The following is an 18,659-nucleotide window of genomic DNA, read 5'->3' as shown; positions in this document are numbered from 1 at the left end:
AAAAAAATATAATTTAAGATTTTTCAAAATTCCATCATAGACGTGTTAAAAAGGGGTTGAATTTTTCAGGGGTTCATATTTCAAGTTATTTTCTTGTTAGGGTTAGGGCAGGATAGGGCTACCCCTCCTAGGAGTACGAGACCGAGTCTGCTAGTTCAATACAAATAAGCTCGCAAAAAAATAACGCTTTCCCGCAAGTTGCAGTTTTCGAATTCGGTAATTTTTATTCTAGGGTGTGATGGTTACGGTCCGAGCCTTCTTCAGCATTATCAACTACTGTTAAATACTGTTAGATATTATGTTACTAGGTCATGAAAAATGAGGCGCTCAAAAGAGGAAATTTCCACTTCTTTGGATGTATGTTTGGATGTTTGTTACTGTTTCACGCCTCAACTACTGAACCGAAACAACTCTCGTACTGAAATTTGGTATTAAGATATATTGTAGCCTGGATTAACACATAGACTACTTTTTATCCCGGAAAAATCCATTGTTTCCGAGGGATTTGTGAAAAACTAAATTCCACGCGAACGAAGTCGCGGGCGTCCGCTAGTAAACATATATAATACCTAAATATCATCTACAATGTCGAGTTGTGTGTTCAGGAAATGTAAAAACTATATAGACATAAATAAATAATGGAGTTAAACACAAATTTGTGCATGTGTTCTCAGTTTTGTATTCGGATCACTTTTTGCAATAATTTTGTAGGGACGTAACCGATCTATAGTATAAAATTTTCATTGATCGTAGTAATAATATTGGAAAGGGGAGAAGATAGTAGAACTCTTTAGTCCCATAGACGGAACAATAACTGGCTACTAAAATATTTTCCAAAGAACAGAAGAACATTAACAAGACGTTAGAATAGAAAAATAGAATCTCAACCGATAAATATAAAAATCATGACGCGTTTTACTGATATTTTGCGTTTCCTAATATTTGTTATAGTTATTAGCGCATGCAATGGAGAAAACATAAATGATGACAACAGTGACGATGGGAAAGACGATTCCATGGACATTGCTGACCCTCCTGATCCTCCTACCAGTAATGTGTCATTGTGTACCAGACGAAAAAACACCCAGATGCATGAAATCCGTGCGGCAAGTGCTAAGCAATTTCCATTTATTGTGGCAATATTAAATGCTCGCAACGATTACATTTGCGCCGGTTCTATTGTTTCAAACGGTATAATACTTACCTCTGCCCAATGCGCTGAATCTGCAAAGTATGTCCTGATAAATGCTACAAAGGATAAGAAAAACGAGAGTACTGAATCTGTTCATGTTATTAGGACAGAACATTTTCCAACATACAAAGGACCTACTTCGAAAATGGACGTTGCAGTTCTTTATACCGACAAACTCAATAACACATTAGCTTCTAAAATAAACCTCAGCAATCATACGTTTTCCCGTAACCTTAATGAAATAGAAGCTATAGGATTTGGTTTGAACGCTGACGTTGGGCAGGTGAAAGAATTACAATATGTCGGACTGGATGCAAGAATAGCAGATGAAGAGTTAATATTTGGATTCATAGATTGTATTGATACGAAAGTAAATACATGTTTTAAAGACAAAGGTGGACCACTTATTGTTAATAACGAACTAGTCGGCATAATCACTAATGGTCAGGATGAATGCACTAGTGAAATAATGTCGACGTATTCTATAAACAAGCTTATGGTAACAGCTATGCCAATTTACACATTCAAAAGCTGGCTGGATGAAAAAATTGCAAAACACCCGCAGTTAGGAGTCGAGACGCTGCAAAGTTACCCGATTAAACCTGCAGTTCGTATGCAAAAAGTACATTTGACCAAGAGGAATTCAGGAGCCATTTATAAAGCCGTGCCTCTTTATTATATGCTGATGCTCTTTTTAAATCTTTGTTAAAATCTCGAAATTTCTTTGTCAGGTTGTTTTGTTTTGAATAAATAAATACTTAGTTTTTCGTTAAATCGTTTCTATTATTTCAAAACCCGTGTACCTAGTACTTATGAGTATGTTGTAGAAACATTTATTATTAGCTTTTTATATGCCTGTTTTAACGACTTTTCCCTACGATGACTAATCGACTACGATTATTCATTATATTATAAGTACTAGTGGTTGTCTGGAAGAGATCGCTTTTTAGCGATAAGACCGCCATTTGTACATTAGTTTCTAAGTAATATTATAAGTTATTGTTTATTTTTGTTTTAATGTAAAATAACGTATATTTCTTCTACTTCTTCTTCTTCTTCTTTATTATAGTTATCACACAAAAAGCGTTCTTTTATTAAAAAATATGCAAATGCCGCCGTTAGGAAAGACTCCTTATTTGTATCTTGGTATTCTTACTTATCAAAATAATACAATTAGGTAATATTACTTTCTAAGCCCGAAATGGTGATGTGTAAGGGCTTATAATAATAGATGCAATTGTATTTCAAATGAACGTACACATTTTTATTTTCTATAGACATATATATTTAAAAAGAAACTATTAACTTCAAACAATATCTAATTTAAAATTGTCAGCATATTCACGAATCAAGTGGAATCAATAATATCTCTATTCTTAGCTAAAGAATATTAAGCATTCATATTTAATTGCGGTCACAGTTTGTGACGTACTGTTCGGGCACACAGCTTCCGGATTGATCATCGAAATGCGAACCTGGGTCACAGCTCAGGAGACGCGGGAACTGATCTGGGCAAGCGACGAAGTAGCTGCAGCTTCTTCCATATCTGTAAACAGAAGTTATTTTATTGTAGAATAACAAGAAAAATGAAAAATCTCCGCCAATGTGGAAAAAAGAAACTATAATTATGGATGCCTTACAATAATGCCGCCATAAAAAATGCCCCAAATCAAGTATATTCTTAATGTTTTATATTTCTGGCCAAACTATCATAGAGTTATTAACTACCTACTTTTAGCAGACTCAGAAGTGGATAAAAAAAATAAGAAAACCAAGGTCGAATAAAGGTTATGATTCACAACATTTGCCAGGACAAATTAATTAACAAATCAAACTGTAACCAAACAAACCCTAGAATGGAAGAGAATGACCTTGAGTGGAGTCACGGACTTGTGACGGTTGTATGTAGGGTTAAGAACGTCCATTTAACTCTCCCCTTTTCTACTCAAGTCACTCTCCCCGCCTATCCCAAAATCACCCATGAAGGATTATCCAACAAAAGGTGTGGACGGATCGAACGCCACGAAAAGAATACTGAAGCCGATCTTACGGCGAGCGCCTTATATCGCCAGTCGTTCCCGCCCAACCGCTACCCCTCTCCAACTCCCTACGCTTTAGGAAGCAAGTAGCTCCACCTAGCGTCGGCACAAGCCAACACGAGATCGAGTGACGTCATATCAGTCTCAGACTACCTACTATTTCCTACACTACATTACTGAAAAAGATCAAGCGTTATTTTATGAAGTTCATGTACCTACCTAGGCGGTAGCTACAATGAATAATGACTATTAAAATAGTATGCAAGTCCATAACGGAAAGACTAGTAAAAAAAAAACCATTTTATCACTGACTTCACAACTTTTAAAATTTAAAGGGGTTAATATACTTAGATAACAATATTAAAAGCTATGATAAAACAGTAGCATGTGTTCGTTTAAACCCATATTACTTCTCTCTTCACTTACCTGAATGTGGGGATTCTGTATCCTTCGTCTTCATTACCAATTAGCCCCGCGGGACATGTGAAACTCTCCAAGGCTGCAAGTGACAAAGCAAATACATTTTTATTTAATAACTATCGTGTAAGTCATCATGACTATCAGCTGATGAACAGCTGGACATAGGCATCTTTTAGGTACTTCACAGCACTTCCAAACAAAGGTCTCTGTCGGTCTTTGTCGTTGGTCCACCTAGTAGGTGGTAGTACTGCGTTTTCTAATGCGCTGCACTTTGTAGGTAATGTGCTTGCCAAGACCTTTAATACAAACTACGTGATGATTATCTCAGTTTGTTTTTTTCGAGATCAGAGTCTGAGGTTTAAATTCTGTTATACAATTTTTTCATTACCTTTAGTGTGACTGCAATCAGGCACGTTAGACGGGAAGTCACAAAGAGATTTTTCAGCATTAAAAACGAGTCCAGCGGGACAATACATGAGTCTAGCAATGCCGTCGAAGCACCACGTGTAGGATTCACAGTTGTTGCTTGAGCGGAAAACTCCATAGAGATGCGGGCACTCTTCGCTACGTTGCGCCGGCTCTGCGAACGGAAAGATATGCATACTCGTATAATACAATAGCAAACGCCGCACGTTTTCACCTGCGTGGTATCCGGTCCCGTAGGAATACAGGGATAAAATATAGCTCAGGGATAGTTTAGCTTCCTAACAGTGAAGAAATTTTCAAATCGGTTCAGTAGTTTCAGAGGCTATTCAATGCAAACAAACAAACAATCATATAAAAAAGAGCAATCAAAGACAAAGAGGAAAGCTATAGATTATTAGTATTCTACTAGTAGGATCATCGTGTGCTATCCTCGAACTGAAGTTTGGCGGTCAATACGTGAAAAGCCTTCCTATTTTTGGCCGCTTCTTTTAGCTGCGGATAACCTAGCCCAGTCCACTCTCATTTATCGTCTAACAATTGTCGTCTTTGGCGTTTGGGTGTTCTTTTGCCCAAAATTTTTGCCTTGCAACATTACTTTTGGTAGAGAAAAACTCCTCTCTGCATGTGCCAACCTTTTTTGACATTATGGTGGTCATGAGTGCTCTAGCTTTGCCCATCAATTTCTGTTCCTGGTAATTTTTATCATTTTCCTGTACACCCACACCACGAAGGCTTGTAGTTAATTTTACCGTATACCGTACCCCTTAATAATGTTATATTGTATTGTACCGTACTAACCGACACATTCAAGGAAAAATACTTACGGACGGCGTCCGAAGCGCCGCATTGCACCTCCGTGGGATAGCCACAAGGGTAGGAAGGCCACGCGGCTTTGCTGTTAAAATGCAGACCATCTGGGCATATCTGTTGAACTGCTATGTTGTCCTAAAACAACAGACGTTGGATGCTTAACTTACTCATATGTAGGTATCTTAAAATATCATGTTTAGATTTTAATAAAATTTTTAGAGTCAATATCTGATGATAGAATAATAGCCACAAAACGAGATGAATATCTTAGCATACAGATTTGCATTGCATTCCGAATCTGCCTTCCAAACTGGTAATAGATTCTTCAGTAATAGTCAAAGCTCAGAATACAGAAAACCAGTGGTTTTCTGTATTCTGAGAGTCAAAGTTGACCTCTGAAAAGTGCTTGTAAACTAAGCCTATATGAACTTTGATTATGATTTTATTTTAATCGTATGGCAAAGAAAAAATGTCCAAGCTGACCCCGTGATTTGTGATCATGGAATCAAGTCAAGAAATTCCTTTATAACCAGGGCCTGTAGCCATTTGGCTCATCGATTCTCTTTTTACAAACGCTGACGCTTCGAAAATTAATAAATGTATGAGAATGACATTTTGCTATCGACGTGGTTCGGATCTGTCATTCCCATACATTTTGTTAATCTTGAGGCGTCAGCGTTTGTGGAAAGAGAATCGACGTGCCACATGGGTAGACCGCGCGCACGATAAGTTTGCGCATGATCAAAATCGAAACTAAAATCTTGGCTGGTAAAAGAGATCACTGACACTGGCAACATAATTGCGCCGCCAGTCGCGCGCAGTCTTATCCTGCGCGCACTCTACAGGTCCAGTTAACACTCCCTTTCTCTGTTGATTGGGCAGTTCTCCCTGCCCAACCATCAGCCAAACATTTAAAATTAACGTAATAAAAATAATCCCATTCAAAACATTCTAGAAAAGCTTACCTCACATTCGATGAATACGTCACATTGACGGGAAACTGCTTCATAGCCGTTAGCCTGACTGCACCTGTAGTCTTGCAGCGGTTCGCCCGGCTCAATGCGAGCTTGCGCTCCCGCTACAATAATAACAAAATATAAACATTAACATTTATTTCAAAATATATCTTATTTTGAACTGCAACATAAATATATATCAGGACCATAATCAGGACAACACACACATAGCCCAAAAGTTAGCGTAACCTGGGTTAAGGAAACTAAGATAGCCGATTCATCCTATCATATGAATCATTGTATCATATATAGTACATACAACTTTATATATAATGTATAAACACAACTAGACACTGAAAAACACCCGTGAAAACACTCATCACAATATTTTCCAATTGTGGGATTCGAACCCACAGCCAGTCCACAAATAAATACAAAGTAAATACAAAAGTTACTTGCCTAATAACATAATTGATATAATCACTAAGAACATCATGTTTTTAAATTGATAATAGAAGATGAAATAGTTGATGACTCAGGTTCCGTCACCTAAATGATGCGGAACTAAGGGAAACATAGCATATTTATACCGTTCTTGTCTAATTCGTAAATTCATTAGCAGCTATTAACCATTATCATTTTTTGTGCCTAATCATACGATATCATTTATTATTTATTAAGTATGTATTCAGTTTATTTATAATTAATTAATTTACGTTTAATATACATTTCAAACTGTGATCTGTGCCCCGCAGCTTCACGAAATTATCGAGGAGGTATATAGTCTAATCAGTGACGTAGCTAGGTAACCAAAAGCCCTGGTACAAATTATATATAGGGTAGGAATGTATGGTGGGGGAAGGGTAGTGTAGGGTAGGGATAAGGAAGAAGTGCACATAAGTCAAAGCGAAGCTTGAGTAGTATTTGAATAGTATTTTATATCAAACTAGCGGACGCCCACGACTTCGTCCGCGTGAAATTTAGATTTTCCCAAATCCCTCGGGAACCATGAATTCGTCCGGAATGAAACTAGCCTATGTGTTAATTAAGAGTAAAATCTATTTATTCCCATTTAAAATTATAATATAATAAATCAGTTCAGTAGTTACGGCATTAAAGAATAACAAACATCCAAACTTGGCTACGTCATAATTATTATAAAAATGCGTTTATAGGTCACATTTTAAGATGTATTTACAAAAGAAATATTAATTTACTCCGAAAACATTAATTTTAGAATACATGTTCTTTGAACATCTATACTTATAATTATAATAAATATATTTAGGGTAGGGTTAGGGTAGGGGTAGGGTAGGGGCAGTAGTAGAGTTTCACGCGGACGAAGTCGCGGGCGTCCGCTAATTTTTAATAAATTTTTGGTAAAGAATAACCCCAGAGTTATACTACTACTAACATACTCCCCAGCACCCTGTATATCATATTGTTGACAGTCAAAATATAATTTTAAAATGTGGTAGTACCTAGGTACAGTTCGCGCGGTCTATTCGTTAAGAAATATTTTCTAGTTTCGTTCTTTTTAGATCCCTTTTAACGTATTGGGATTATAGTTTTTAAACTTTATTTTTTTGAACTTCAATATGCATGGGCCCACATAGGACTATTAACCATAGGTACTCTGTGTTAGCTGATTACTGCAAACTTAATTATAAAGTGAGTTGCTGATCAAATAAAAAAGAGTCATTTATTATATCGAAATGTAAAGATGATATAACCTATTTGTATGTATGGATAACCGGGAGATTCTCAGCATTGAAATCTTAAAACTTTTGAATCTTGAAAAGAAAATCAATATATGAAATAAATATATATTGAGTGAGAGTGAAGACGCTGGCATTTAGTTATCTATTAGTGAAAGAATATATTTAATATTATAAGAATTTCAATCGATTTTTCAATCATCCATTCTAATATATCTTTAAAATTGCGTTCTGACGACAAAATTAATTATTAAGATTATTAGTAGGTATGTGGTTACTTGTAGTAGGTACCTACCTCTATCTATAAACTAATTATAAAAAGATATTTATAACACATTTGCTCGTATCGCTTATTTCACCAATTTCAATATCGTAATGTATCTTATTACATGTGCACATGTGCCGCAATGTAAAGTAAAATGCACATAATGCCGTAATGTAATATAAAACCTTTATCATCCGTCGAAAAACGAACGGTACTTTTTAAATCTTGGCAAAGAGTTTTTATCAAAATAGTTTTACTCCTTTAGAATCGATTTTTCATTTATAGCCCCCCGTATGAAAAAAAATATAGGCAGTAAAATTCTATGAACGAATAACAGCGTTACGTTTTTGTGCGCAACCTATTCTGTGCACCTTTCACCGTGGGCTGCCACCAACAGCCTGCTGCTCCTCGGTTCAGCGCACCTTTCACTTTTCAGGCGTCCTACTGTGCAGATTCATGTGAAATTGGGAACTGTCAATGCAATCTATTAATCTGTGTGTCAATGTAAACACTTAAGACATGGCTGTACGGTGTAATACCTTTGCCCTTTCCCTATAGGAAAGAATAAAGAACAAATAAAAAAAAGTTAGTATCTAACTAATTACTTTACTCTTTGATCTAAGTGCATTTTAATTTCTACTATAGGCTGTCCTGTCAACGTCAAGTGAAATAAAAATTAGTGGAAAAGAAAAATATTCGCTATTGTATTTTTTAAATTGTACAATTTGTTTCAATTCAATTTAAAATAATTTGCAATACTCAAAATAGAGTGACTAAAACGTAAATGAATTTGGAAGCCGATTATGGGGTCAGTTTTTCCAATATTTATGTTTTTCCAATAGTTTTTAGCCAGGCGCATTGTAAACTAATATTCGTTAATTTTTATCTTCCAAGTAGCTCAAAGCTATATCATAGGCCTAAATAGAAAATAGAGAACTATATAAATCTGTAATCTCGTGTAATACGTGTTATGAACAACTTTATAGTTTGCGACAATCAACATTTCATTATTATTATTTTTATGTACAGCGAATAAATTCAATAAGACCATGTTCCTAAGGAAAATCGTGATACTTGCTTAGCTTACTTCTTGAGATTTACATTTACACTATCAGTGAAATCTATGCAAGCAAAATAACCAGAGCCACCCTGCAGTTAAATTTTTTTTTATACTTCTAAGTAGGTATCTTCTATTGTTTAACCACATCCTCTTGATGGTAAGTGTACATGTGGTTAATGACTAGTCTTGAAGATGCCTATAAAATCTTGTTACTACTCTCTTGTATTTGTTGTCATATACATTGTAAACTCTTTATAACACCATGATGTCATGGTTAACAATACTCTACACATGCAATCCCAATTTGTAAACAAAAGAACAAATTTTTCAGAAGGTTCTTTTTTGCATGATGCTGATAGTCGAGTTTATTATGGGCTAGGATAATAAAGCAATAAAAGAAGGTTCACAGCAGCACAATTTCCACTAATTTTTAATCTTATAAGGTACTTTTTAACCACTAGTGGCCAAGTGCGGAAAAGGTCCAGGAAAGAAGAAGAAAAGGCAAGCAAAACCAATCAAAGTCATGTGATGTCAATGCTTTGCCATTTTGTCATTAAATTAAGTGACTTTCCATAGAGTTCATACTGTATATCTATATCTCATTATTGTTAAATACTCGTAAGACTGAATAGGCTTCTTTGTAAAGACACAACATTATTTCCATCGTTGTAATCAACAAATGCAAGCTTATTAGTTCCTTGGGTCCTTAAAATATTCATGACCATACTGTTCAAGCTTGTGTATGTGACATTCTTGTTGAGTCAGATGAATTATACACATAGCAACTGCCCTCTGAAAACTGTCTGTTAATGTAAAAAAAATAACACTTAATTTTAAATATCTTTTTTCCAAACGTATTTGGAAGGATATCTCCCCAGCATCATGTTTTGTAGGTTCATTATTTGTTTGATTTACCATGAATGTCACTATCTACCCATAGTTTGACCATTCTTTTATCTTCTGTATTCTGCGACATAGAGATTTGCTCATAAGCAATAAGCCACTTATGTATCTGTTGGCACTATCTTAGTTTTTTCAAGAGCTGTAATTTTCTGTAGGTTCCTTATAAGCTACTCCCTCTTTGATTGGTTATAGAGTGTGGTCATGAATAAATATTTTGAGTTGGTCCTGAGCACTTTAAGTATTGTAACAAAATTAACTCATGTTATTATTCTTTTGAAAAAAATTAGATTGGGGGGGCTAATATAAAACCAGCGGCAAGACGAGGCATACACAGTTATTGCTTGAGTTGCAACTCTTTTTGTTGGAGAGCCATGGGCAGGTATGGTCTTGATACAGTGCAAGCCAGAAATAAACAAATTGCACCTACAGACCAAGAACAAGGGCACGATGAAGTGGACAATGTCATGAGGTAAATAACTATATTAATTTATGTTTAGCAAATAAACTATGTATTGTTTTTTTTTAAGTTTATACTAATCAGCTATTTTTTTAATGTCAATGTTTGGTACATTATCTCGTTCCTTTTTATTACCGGGTAACCCAGATAGCTATCAGAATCAAAGAATTTTCGTAAATAAAAAAGTTGCGCGTCTCATCAAGATGAAGCTACTCACGGAAAATTAACTTAATGGTAATCTATATATATAAAAATTAATCCTTAAATTCCTTGGTCACACCATCACGCTTGAACCGCTGGACCTATTTTATTATTTTTTTTATGTGTTTTTTATTGTCAGGAGAAGGTTCTTATGACAGAAAATATTTAAAAATGAAAGGGGTAGAGGGCTAGTTGAAAGTTTACATCGAGTTTCACGCGGAGGAAGTCGCGGGCGTCTGCTAGTCAATTGTAAAAATGTTCCACAGATCCTGGGCTATTTTTATCCCAGAAAATTGTATGATTTCAATGGTATTTGCAAACAACAGAATTTTATGCGATCGGAGTCACTGGTGTCCACCAATATACTATATTTTAATTTCAGCAAAATGGCTCGACCAGCCTCCCCTGTCCCAGTGAGAAAAGGCAGAGTATGTCGTAGAAATTCATATGACATGGACAATGACTGCACCGAAGATGAAACTGATGAAGAGTGAGTGATATTACAGAAATCTAAATCAATTTCATTCATTTATATACATAAATCTGAAACCTATTTAATTAATTAATATGTTTACATGTATGCCTATTGCCTATGTAAATATATGCAATTCATATATCTTCATATTATTGTTAAAATATGAGATTTGCAAACTCCTGTCATGTAAGTTTCAGTATTAAAATGCTGGACATCATTTTAGACCTAGCCATAGACCATCACAAGACCTAGCTATAATTTCAGAGCACATGTAACATGTCCAATAATATAATATTTCAATAACAAAACTAAGCAAAAAGCTCATTTCATTTTTTTTGTACAATAACTTATAAACAGTAAGCAAGTGTATATAATAAGTGTGTAATATATTACATACTATGTATGTTTATTTTATATACATGTCTATATTTATGTTTACCTGATTACATACTAAAAGTTAGATAGATGTACATATTTTAGTTTATTATTCTAATAACATTACCTAATGTTTCAAAAGTGCTTGTAAACTAAGCCTAATTGAAATAAATGAATTTCGACTTTGACTTATTTTAAATAGTATTAAAGAACTTGAATTGAGAGTCTACCACACAATTTGCATTAATACATTACCATCCATACATTACCATCTCAATCGCTACATTCAATTGCTTCATCATAAACATTCATATTCATAATCATTAATTTATAAGAAAAACAATTTACTGAAAACCTGAGATGGTAATGTCTGTTTTTCCAGCAACATTTTATCCAAATCTTCCCCACCAGCATTTCCGTATTACAGTGATCAATTATATGGCAGTCTGAATACTACAGTCCAGCTGAATGAAGCACAGAACAGCCGGAATGAATCACAGAACAGCCGGAATGAATCAGCTACATTCAATCATAGAAGTACACCAAACCAACCACGAATAACAGCAAATCAACACAATCGGTCTCAATCACAAATGAGACAAAGATTACCAGTGAAGAAGGAATCGTCAGTCATTCAATTATTATTTAAAATAATTTTGATGTGCCTGGTTGCAATATTGGCTGTATTTTACATGGGATACTATCCAAGTGAAACAACTAAAATTAATAATAGTTATGATAAGTTTAACATAGATGTTACGAATCTCGGAGAAAAATATAAGGTGAAGGACACTTCAATATTACAAGTAAGGACAGGTGAGTTGATTATTATTAGAGTTAGAGTTTTAATAAGAAGTGCTTTGTCGCTCCCATCTGTCGTTATATTTAACAAAAATATTTAGCTAAATATTAAATAACCATATAAGTAGTCATTAATAACATTAATGGTTATTTATATTTTATACTAGCGGACGTCCGCTACTTTATCCGCGTGAAACGCTACTACCCTACCCTACTCCTTCTCTACAGCTACCCTACCATACAAGTGATGAGTAGGGACTCAACCCTACCCCTAACCTACTCCTATCCTACCCCTACCGAACCCCTACCTCATCTCTACTCTACCCTACTTCTACCATAGTCCTACCAAACCACGCGACGGAAGCTTAAAAATGGAGTAACTTCTCCCGATTTCCCAAAATTTCCCTTCACTGCTCTGCTCCTGTTGATCGTAGCGTGATGAAAAGTATACTATAACATGCCCAGGAGTATGAAGAATAATTGTACCAAGTTTCGTTAAAATCCATTGAGTAGTTTTGTTTCTATAACGAACATACAGACAGACGAAAATTTTACTGATTGAATTTTTGGCATCAGTATCGATCACTAATCACCCCCTGATAGTCATTTTGGAAATATATTTCATGTACAGAATTGACCTCTCTACAGACTTATTATAAGTATAGATTACAGCAATTAGGTTAAAATCTGTCACACGAATAACTATGTACTTGCAACATTCATAACATCAATACGAGTAACATTTCTTCGTATATTGTTTACAGGTGTTGCTACAATATTTGAAAAGCAAGACACAGGTTCATTCATACTTGCTTACAACAGCAACAACAATTTTAACCCAGTGAAGTTCAATAGTTTTGTTGAGGATTTAGCTGCAACCTCTTCAAGATTCTTACGTGAGTCAAATATAGCAATTCTAGCTTAATTTTTTTTAAGCTTTTTAAAGAACTATTAGTTCTTGACTTGCCAGATGTGATTGTACAGTCTAAGGGTTCAATTACACGAACAGCACGTTGCCAACGGCAGCTGGCAACTGCTACCAACATCTGTAGTCAGCGGAAGTCGACAGCAGTCAACAGCAGTCGACTGCAGAAGTTGACTGCCGTTGACTGCCTCCGGATTGTCGGCTGTAGTCGTCGGTAGCAGTTTGTGCTTGTGTAAATGAATCCCAAGTTGATATCAGGAGATTTTCTCGCATAAATAGTCGATCTGGATTTAATAGATGTTGCAGTGTTCTATGGCAGTAATTTTAATATTACAGGCAACAACAGTGACACAAACCATTATGTGTTAGTGGACACAATGAATCTTAAAACCCAAACCGAAAAGGAATTTATGAACGAATATGAGGAAGGTGTTATGAAAACTGGTGTGATGCTAGTGAAAGATGTTGACAACATCCCGTCGCAGATCGCAATGGCGTTCCACTACTACTGTGATGAATACAGTCCTCTTGTCAGAAGGAGTGCAATCTTCTTCACATTGAATTTGGCTAAATGCTCTAACAAATCTGGTAAGATTTTTCAACATTATCAATATAAATTATGCCTGAAAAATAATTACAATACAGTGTTAAAAAAATATCACAGCAAAAAAGGAACTAATTTCTTCAACATTGGTCTGTCTTGCTCTATCAAGAGAAATAGCAAATCCATTGGAAAATATATTCAATTGTCACGTGATTTTAATATCACATCAATATAGTTTTAACTAAATGGTATCTAATATTTGTTGAGGCTGTAATTTTATGCCCTCACTTTAAAAAAATAAAAATCGATTACGAAATAATAATTGTCAAACTTATTTGACCCGTAATTAGGTCTGTAAAACACGTGACACCAAATATCGTATCGCCTTGTCTCGTGTCGTGAAGGTTTAATAGTCTAAGATTCAGCATTAGAAATATGTACCCTCATCTGTTATTCAAGAGTGATAAGAAATAAGTGATAGATAATTTTGACATATTCCAAATGAAATTGCGGCCAAACGCATTTTTCATACAAAATATAGGAAACCATGAACTAGATCAAGGCAACTTAATACAGTTAAACTAAGCCTAAAATATGCTTTCATTTGACATATTAGACGACTAAATAACTGATGCGGGTAATAAATAACATAACTGTTTATATCTGGCAACTCCACAGTTGCAGTGTGACAGCAGGCAACCTTTACTTTTTTTCAATAATTCTTTTGGGCATATTCTATTAACTAGTACGATAGTTTTTTAATCATATACGAATATATGTGAATATTTTCTATCATTTATTTCTTATCCTAATAAAATAACAGATGAGGGTATATATTTTTTATGCCAGATCTCGTACTATAAAGATACTATATCCATAATAATGTGTAGTGTGTAGTGGATAACTGATTTACCATCAACTCATAGCCATTTAAAACAATATTTAAATTAAGACGAAATCGCGGGCGTTCAGTAGTCATGTATTAATATTTTTTTCTTTTTATATTGCAGATCCAAAGTCAACACACGAATACATTGAAAAGTGTCTAGCTAAGAAATGGAGTAATGTTGGAGAAGACAGGATTGGGCCCCTGCTGACCAGAGTTGTCAACATTGTTGTCGATGTTACCAGTCTATTTTAAACGACTTTAGGAATATTTCATGCATGCAGAATTTAGAGAAAAAATGTTACTTTTTTTGTTAATTGGTTCTGTGGCTCCGTTCTAGCCCTTGCAAGATGGAATAATGATGGGCCAGAACTAAATCAGAACATGACCCATGCATGCAGAATTAAAAAAAATACATGATTTTTTTGTAATTGGGTCTGTGCTGACCAGAGTTGTAAACGTTGTTGTCGATGTTACCAGTCTATTTTAGACGCGTTTAGGAATATTTCATGCATGCAGAATTTAGAAAAAAAATGTGTTTTTTTTTATTAATTGGTTCTGTGGTTCTATTCTAGCCCTTGTGAGATGAAATGATGATGGGTCAGAATTAACTCAGAACATGACTTATGCATGCAAAATTAAAAAAATACATGATTTTTTTAATAATTGGCTCTGTGGAGTAATTTTGGGGAAGACAGGATTGGGCCCCTGCTGACCAGAGTTGTCAACGTTGTTGTCGATGTTACCAGTCTATTTTAAACGAGAATATTTCATGCATGCAGAATATAGAAAAAAACGTGATTTTTTTACTAATTGGTTCTGGACAACATTCGACCAATGGCGGCGCAGCCAGATACACTGCCCTCTTTCATTGCGTTGGTACGACAGACTGAGATGGAACTGGGACAAATCGAACGCCATTGGAGGTTATCCATATTTCTCTTTACTGGTTGCACTTGGCACCACTTTAGGTCTAACATGCATGCGTTCGTAACATATCTCGTGAAGACATCGACCAATAGCGCCAAACCGAAAATATTCTCCTTCGTTTTGTTGGGGCGAAATAAATATACAGAGGCACTATTATCCGCCCACTTTAATATGACGCGAGTATATTAAAGTTGGCGGATAATTGTGCCTCGGAGTATAGTAGAGGTATCATGGTCTCGAAAATAATATATTGTAGCACGCCCTGAGTATATATATTGGGTATACTGAGGTATCATGGTCTCGAAAATAATTTTACAAACTGCTGCAAAGACAGTTTTTGCTCAGGCCTAAATTGGCCACAAAAACATGGATTATTATTATGATTTTACTACTATTGTGTAAAATAGTGTATTAATTGTCTCTAAACAAAATGAATACTAATTTATTAATTTAATTTACTAATTTAAAAACTATTAAATAAAACAATGTTGTTATAATATTGTTTTTTATTCTAATCGTTTACAAGAACTATTACAAAACTTGGAATTGCCATAAAGTTATACTAAGGCAAAAGCACAATAATAAATTAATTAAAAAAATATTATATAATAAAGCATTGATTAACCTTAAAGTAAAATCCTGCATAGAATTTAATCATTGTTATTTATATTTTAACATAGATCATCATTAACAACTCCATATTCAGCTCACTGTTGAGCATGAGTCTCCTCTCAGAATGAGAGGCCTTAGTCAAACACGCTGGTTTAGTTATGTAAATTTTAAGAAATATAATTTTTTTTAAAAAATTTACATAACTGAAAAGTTAGGAGGTGCATGCCCTGGACCTGAATTGAGCCTACACCCTCAGAATCGAAATCAGAAGTCATATTCATTGGGCTATTATGTCTCATTTGATGTCACCCCCAATTATGTTGCTTGGTTAATGATATCTAAAAAACTCTCACCTCAAATTTATACTAATTAACATTATGATCAAAGGACCACAACACGAAGAGTCACTTAATGGAGTAACCTTCAACTTGAAAAATTCTGTTTATAGTTGAACAACTGATCATTGATAGATGTAACTGAACACAAAAATAGAAATAGCAACATCTGCTTGGAATAATGTTTTTCAACATTAAAATCTTTATAATAAGCCCCGTAAAACCCTCTCATTCTGTTAATATAAAACGCTCCCTCGTAGATCTATGATAGTATCCTCATACATCTATCATGAATGTTCCAAAAATTCAAGGAATCAGATCAGGATATATGAACGTGAAAATATTATGTGTTAAATCTTGGAATCCATAATTCTCTTGTGATCCACCAACAAGAGAAACCCTAAAATCCTCATATATTTCAGTCTGCCCATGTACAATTTATACGAGTAACTTATGAATCATTTATGAAAGTAGCATTGAAACTCAAAATTACGACATCCTACTAATCAAGGCAAACTAAATACACCCATATAAAAAGAGATCGTTAGGCAAAGCCTAGTACGAAGGTGAATCCCTAATTCAAGGGCTGAATGCGGCCTTGAGGCCAGAGTGCACTCTGGTCAGGAGTGCCGGGATCTGGAGCTTCATTTCCCTCAAACTCCTGGTCTGTCTCATTATTGTTCCTCGGCGGAGTGTATGTTCTCAGTTGCTCCTCTTCATCTTCATCGTGGGACTCTTCTGATTCCTCAGATTCGTCATTACCTGGTACAATAAAGAAATAAATAATAAAGTAGATTTCATTTATTACAAATTTGCTTGTAGGGGACCATTTGGCCATAGCAATGTTAATTCTGATTCATTAGAATTTAATGCTAATTTCAGTAAAAAACTCTTGTGGCTACAGTGACTTTTGATGTAATGTCAAGTATGAATGTAGCAACTATCTATAACAGTCAGTCATGTCTATAACAGTCCATTTGTAACATATTTAAAAAAATCCTATCCAACTGTTGTTGGGCGCCAAAGACACAAAGATTTTTTTGTTAACATCTACACAGATTGTCAGCTTTTGGTGACTGTTATATTTTGTTTATAGATGTTAGCCAGGTAGGTAAATAAGCTTGATAGTTCAAGAATTATATTTATGGTTCAGTTACAAAATGAAATTAATAGAATTTTTTCCTGTGACAACTTTCTGATATAACACCAAAATGACAGTGGTTCCTTCATTATAGATTCTACTTGAAATACACTGTGACTTGATGAAATCTGGTGCACTTGAGATTGCTTTAGTTTACAACTGAAAGGTCTTGAGTTTCATGTATGTGGATTAACTAACAATCATATTTTATTTCCTTTCTTATACTTATGTTGTTTTTGTTATGGCAAAAATGTGTATAGGCAGTTTGCATTGCATTGCATTTTGGCAATTGGCATATTTACTTCAAACTTCACATAACAAACACTTAAATTATGCACAAGATAGATCGAGTTGGAAATTTACTTTAGCTCTATGCAGCTAGTGAGGATTATAGAACAATACCTACAGCAATTTATACTTGCTGTTATACTGACCTTCTTCTTCATCAGAATCAGCCTCTTCCTCCATAGGTTCAGGATCAGGCTTACCCAGAGGTGGGCGCTTCATATACTGTTGACCGATTGAGTTCAGCTATAAAAGAAATAATACAAAATTAATCTCTAAAGTTGATTTTTTTTCAAAATATCTTTAAATACTAATATCTAGAATGCATTATTCAATTTCACGTTAGTCAGAAAACATTTGGCAAATACATATAAAATCCTTGTTGAGATTATTGATTTTCTCAAATCTAAAATCTATGTTGAAATTATTGATTTACAATATGGCAGTTTTGTAATAAGGAAAAGTTAGCTTTAAATTGATTAATAATTATTAGTGCAGATTACATACTGAACTGAGTAATTGTATGATTCTAAATATTTTACATTAAATCTATGTTAAAACATCCTGGGGTCCTACATCATCTTGTTATGAACCCGAGATTACATTGACATATACACAATTATATAGGATGATCAATAATATATGTACAGGATATTGCCCAGGCATGGGAATAAAAGTACCAGCTATTTTACTTACCCATTGCTGATGAGCTTGCTCCATGCTAGTAAGTTCAGCATCTTCATCACAAGGACTGTCAGCGTTGAACCAAGTAGGGTCTACTAGACGAGGGTAAAGTATGGGGAATGGTATATTCATGTTTAAAGATTTATGGATAATAAATCTTGAAAATTCACCGGTATTTCTCTGAAAATCACAAAACAAACGGCTAAAAATCTAAACGCC

At 34.7% G+C, this 18,659-nt stretch overlaps 4 protein-coding genes across 9 annotated transcripts in view; 2 read left to right on the top strand and 2 right to left on the bottom strand.

Annotated features, from left to right (window-relative positions):
• Window positions 1–905: 905 nt before the first annotated feature.
• LOC112054797 (trypsin-like) lies at window positions 906–2,275 on the top strand. Its single transcript, XM_024094696.2, has one exon. The coding sequence runs from the start codon at window positions 906–908 to the stop codon at window positions 1,899–1,901; it is 996 nt and encodes a 331-aa protein (XP_023950464.2). The 3' UTR covers window positions 1,902–2,275.
• Window positions 2,276–2,453: 178 nt separating this feature from the next.
• LOC112054796 (protein obstructor-E-like) lies at window positions 2,454–6,444 on the bottom strand. Its single transcript, XM_052891526.1, has 6 exons — window positions 6,303–6,444; window positions 5,853–5,965; window positions 4,902–5,022; window positions 4,040–4,231; window positions 3,658–3,730; window positions 2,454–2,738 (listed from the first exon to the last, which is right to left on the bottom strand). Exons 1-6 carry the CDS (start codon window positions 6,337–6,339, stop codon window positions 2,597–2,599), a joined length of 678 nt encoding a protein of 225 aa, XP_052747486.1. The 5' UTR covers window positions 6,340–6,444; the 3' UTR covers window positions 2,454–2,596.
• A 2,008-nt stretch (window positions 6,445–8,452) lies between these two features.
• LOC112054798 (uncharacterized) lies at window positions 8,453–15,880 on the top strand. Of its 5 annotated transcripts, none has more exons than XM_052891524.1 (8): window positions 8,473–8,634; window positions 9,330–9,387; window positions 10,077–10,258; window positions 10,830–10,937; window positions 11,743–12,113; window positions 12,863–12,994; window positions 13,360–13,611; window positions 14,578–15,880. In XM_052891524.1, exons 1-8 carry the CDS (start codon window positions 8,630–8,632, stop codon window positions 14,706–14,708), a joined length of 1,239 nt encoding a protein of 412 aa, XP_052747484.1. In that variant the 5' UTR covers window positions 8,473–8,629; the 3' UTR covers window positions 14,709–15,880. The 5 variants fall into 5 exon arrangements, with proteins under 5 accessions (XP_023950466.2, XP_052747484.1, XP_052747482.1 ...); XM_052891522.1 differs by having other exon boundaries at window positions 11,680–12,113; XM_024094697.2 differs by having other exon boundaries at window positions 8,474–8,634; window positions 9,348–9,387; window positions 11,680–12,113.
• Window positions 15,872–18,659, bottom strand: part of LOC112054800 (anaphase-promoting complex subunit 15-like) — a 101,136-nt gene continuing 98,348 nt past the window's right edge. For both annotated transcript variants that reach the window (XM_052891528.1, XM_052891529.1), the window contains exons 2-4: window positions 18,453–18,659; window positions 17,906–18,002; window positions 15,872–17,092 (exon numbers count right to left, since the gene is read on the bottom strand). In XM_052891528.1, the coding sequence (XP_052747488.1) occupies window positions 16,905–17,092; window positions 17,906–18,002; window positions 18,453–18,572 (405 nt within the window). In that variant the 5' untranslated portion in view covers window positions 18,573–18,659 and the 3' untranslated portion in view covers window positions 15,872–16,904. The remainder of the gene's footprint in view (window positions 17,093–17,905; window positions 18,003–18,452) is intronic.

The sequence above is a fragment of the Bicyclus anynana genome, chromosome 4 (assembly GCF_947172395.1).
Source record: "Bicyclus anynana chromosome 4, ilBicAnyn1.1, whole genome shotgun sequence".
Taxonomy (NCBI): domain Eukaryota; kingdom Metazoa; phylum Arthropoda; class Insecta; order Lepidoptera; family Nymphalidae; genus Bicyclus; species Bicyclus anynana.
Note: the sequence above shows the minus strand (reverse complement) of the source record. Positions and strands in the feature narration are given on the sequence as shown.

What these genes read in the sequence shown, in the direction of transcription:
- LOC112054797 (XM_024094696.2), top strand. Translation starts at nt 906, where the DNA reads ATGACGCGTTTTACTGATATTTTGCGTTTCCTAATATTTGTTATAGTT.
- LOC112054796 (XM_052891526.1), bottom strand. Translation starts at nt 6,339, where the DNA reads ATGATGTTCTTAGTGATTATATCAATTATGTTATTAG. An exon ending in TATATCAATTATGTTATTAG is followed by an intron (nt 5,966 to 6,302) that starts GCAAGTAACTTT and finishes TTATTATTGTAG; the next exon opens with CGGGAGCGCAAGCTCGCATT. An exon ending in ACGTATTCATCGAATGTGAG is followed by an intron (nt 5,023 to 5,852) that starts GTAAGCTTTTCT and finishes CTGTTGTTTTAG; the next exon opens with GACAACATAGCAGTTCAACA.
- LOC112054798 (XM_052891522.1), top strand. An exon ending in AATATTACAAGTAAGGACAG is followed by an intron (nt 12,114 to 12,862) that starts GTGAGTTGATTA and finishes TATTGTTTACAG; the next exon opens with GTGTTGCTACAATATTTGAA. An exon ending in TAAATGCTCTAACAAATCTG is followed by an intron (nt 13,612 to 14,577) that starts GTAAGATTTTTC and finishes TTTATATTGCAG; the next exon opens with ATCCAAAGTCAACACACGAA.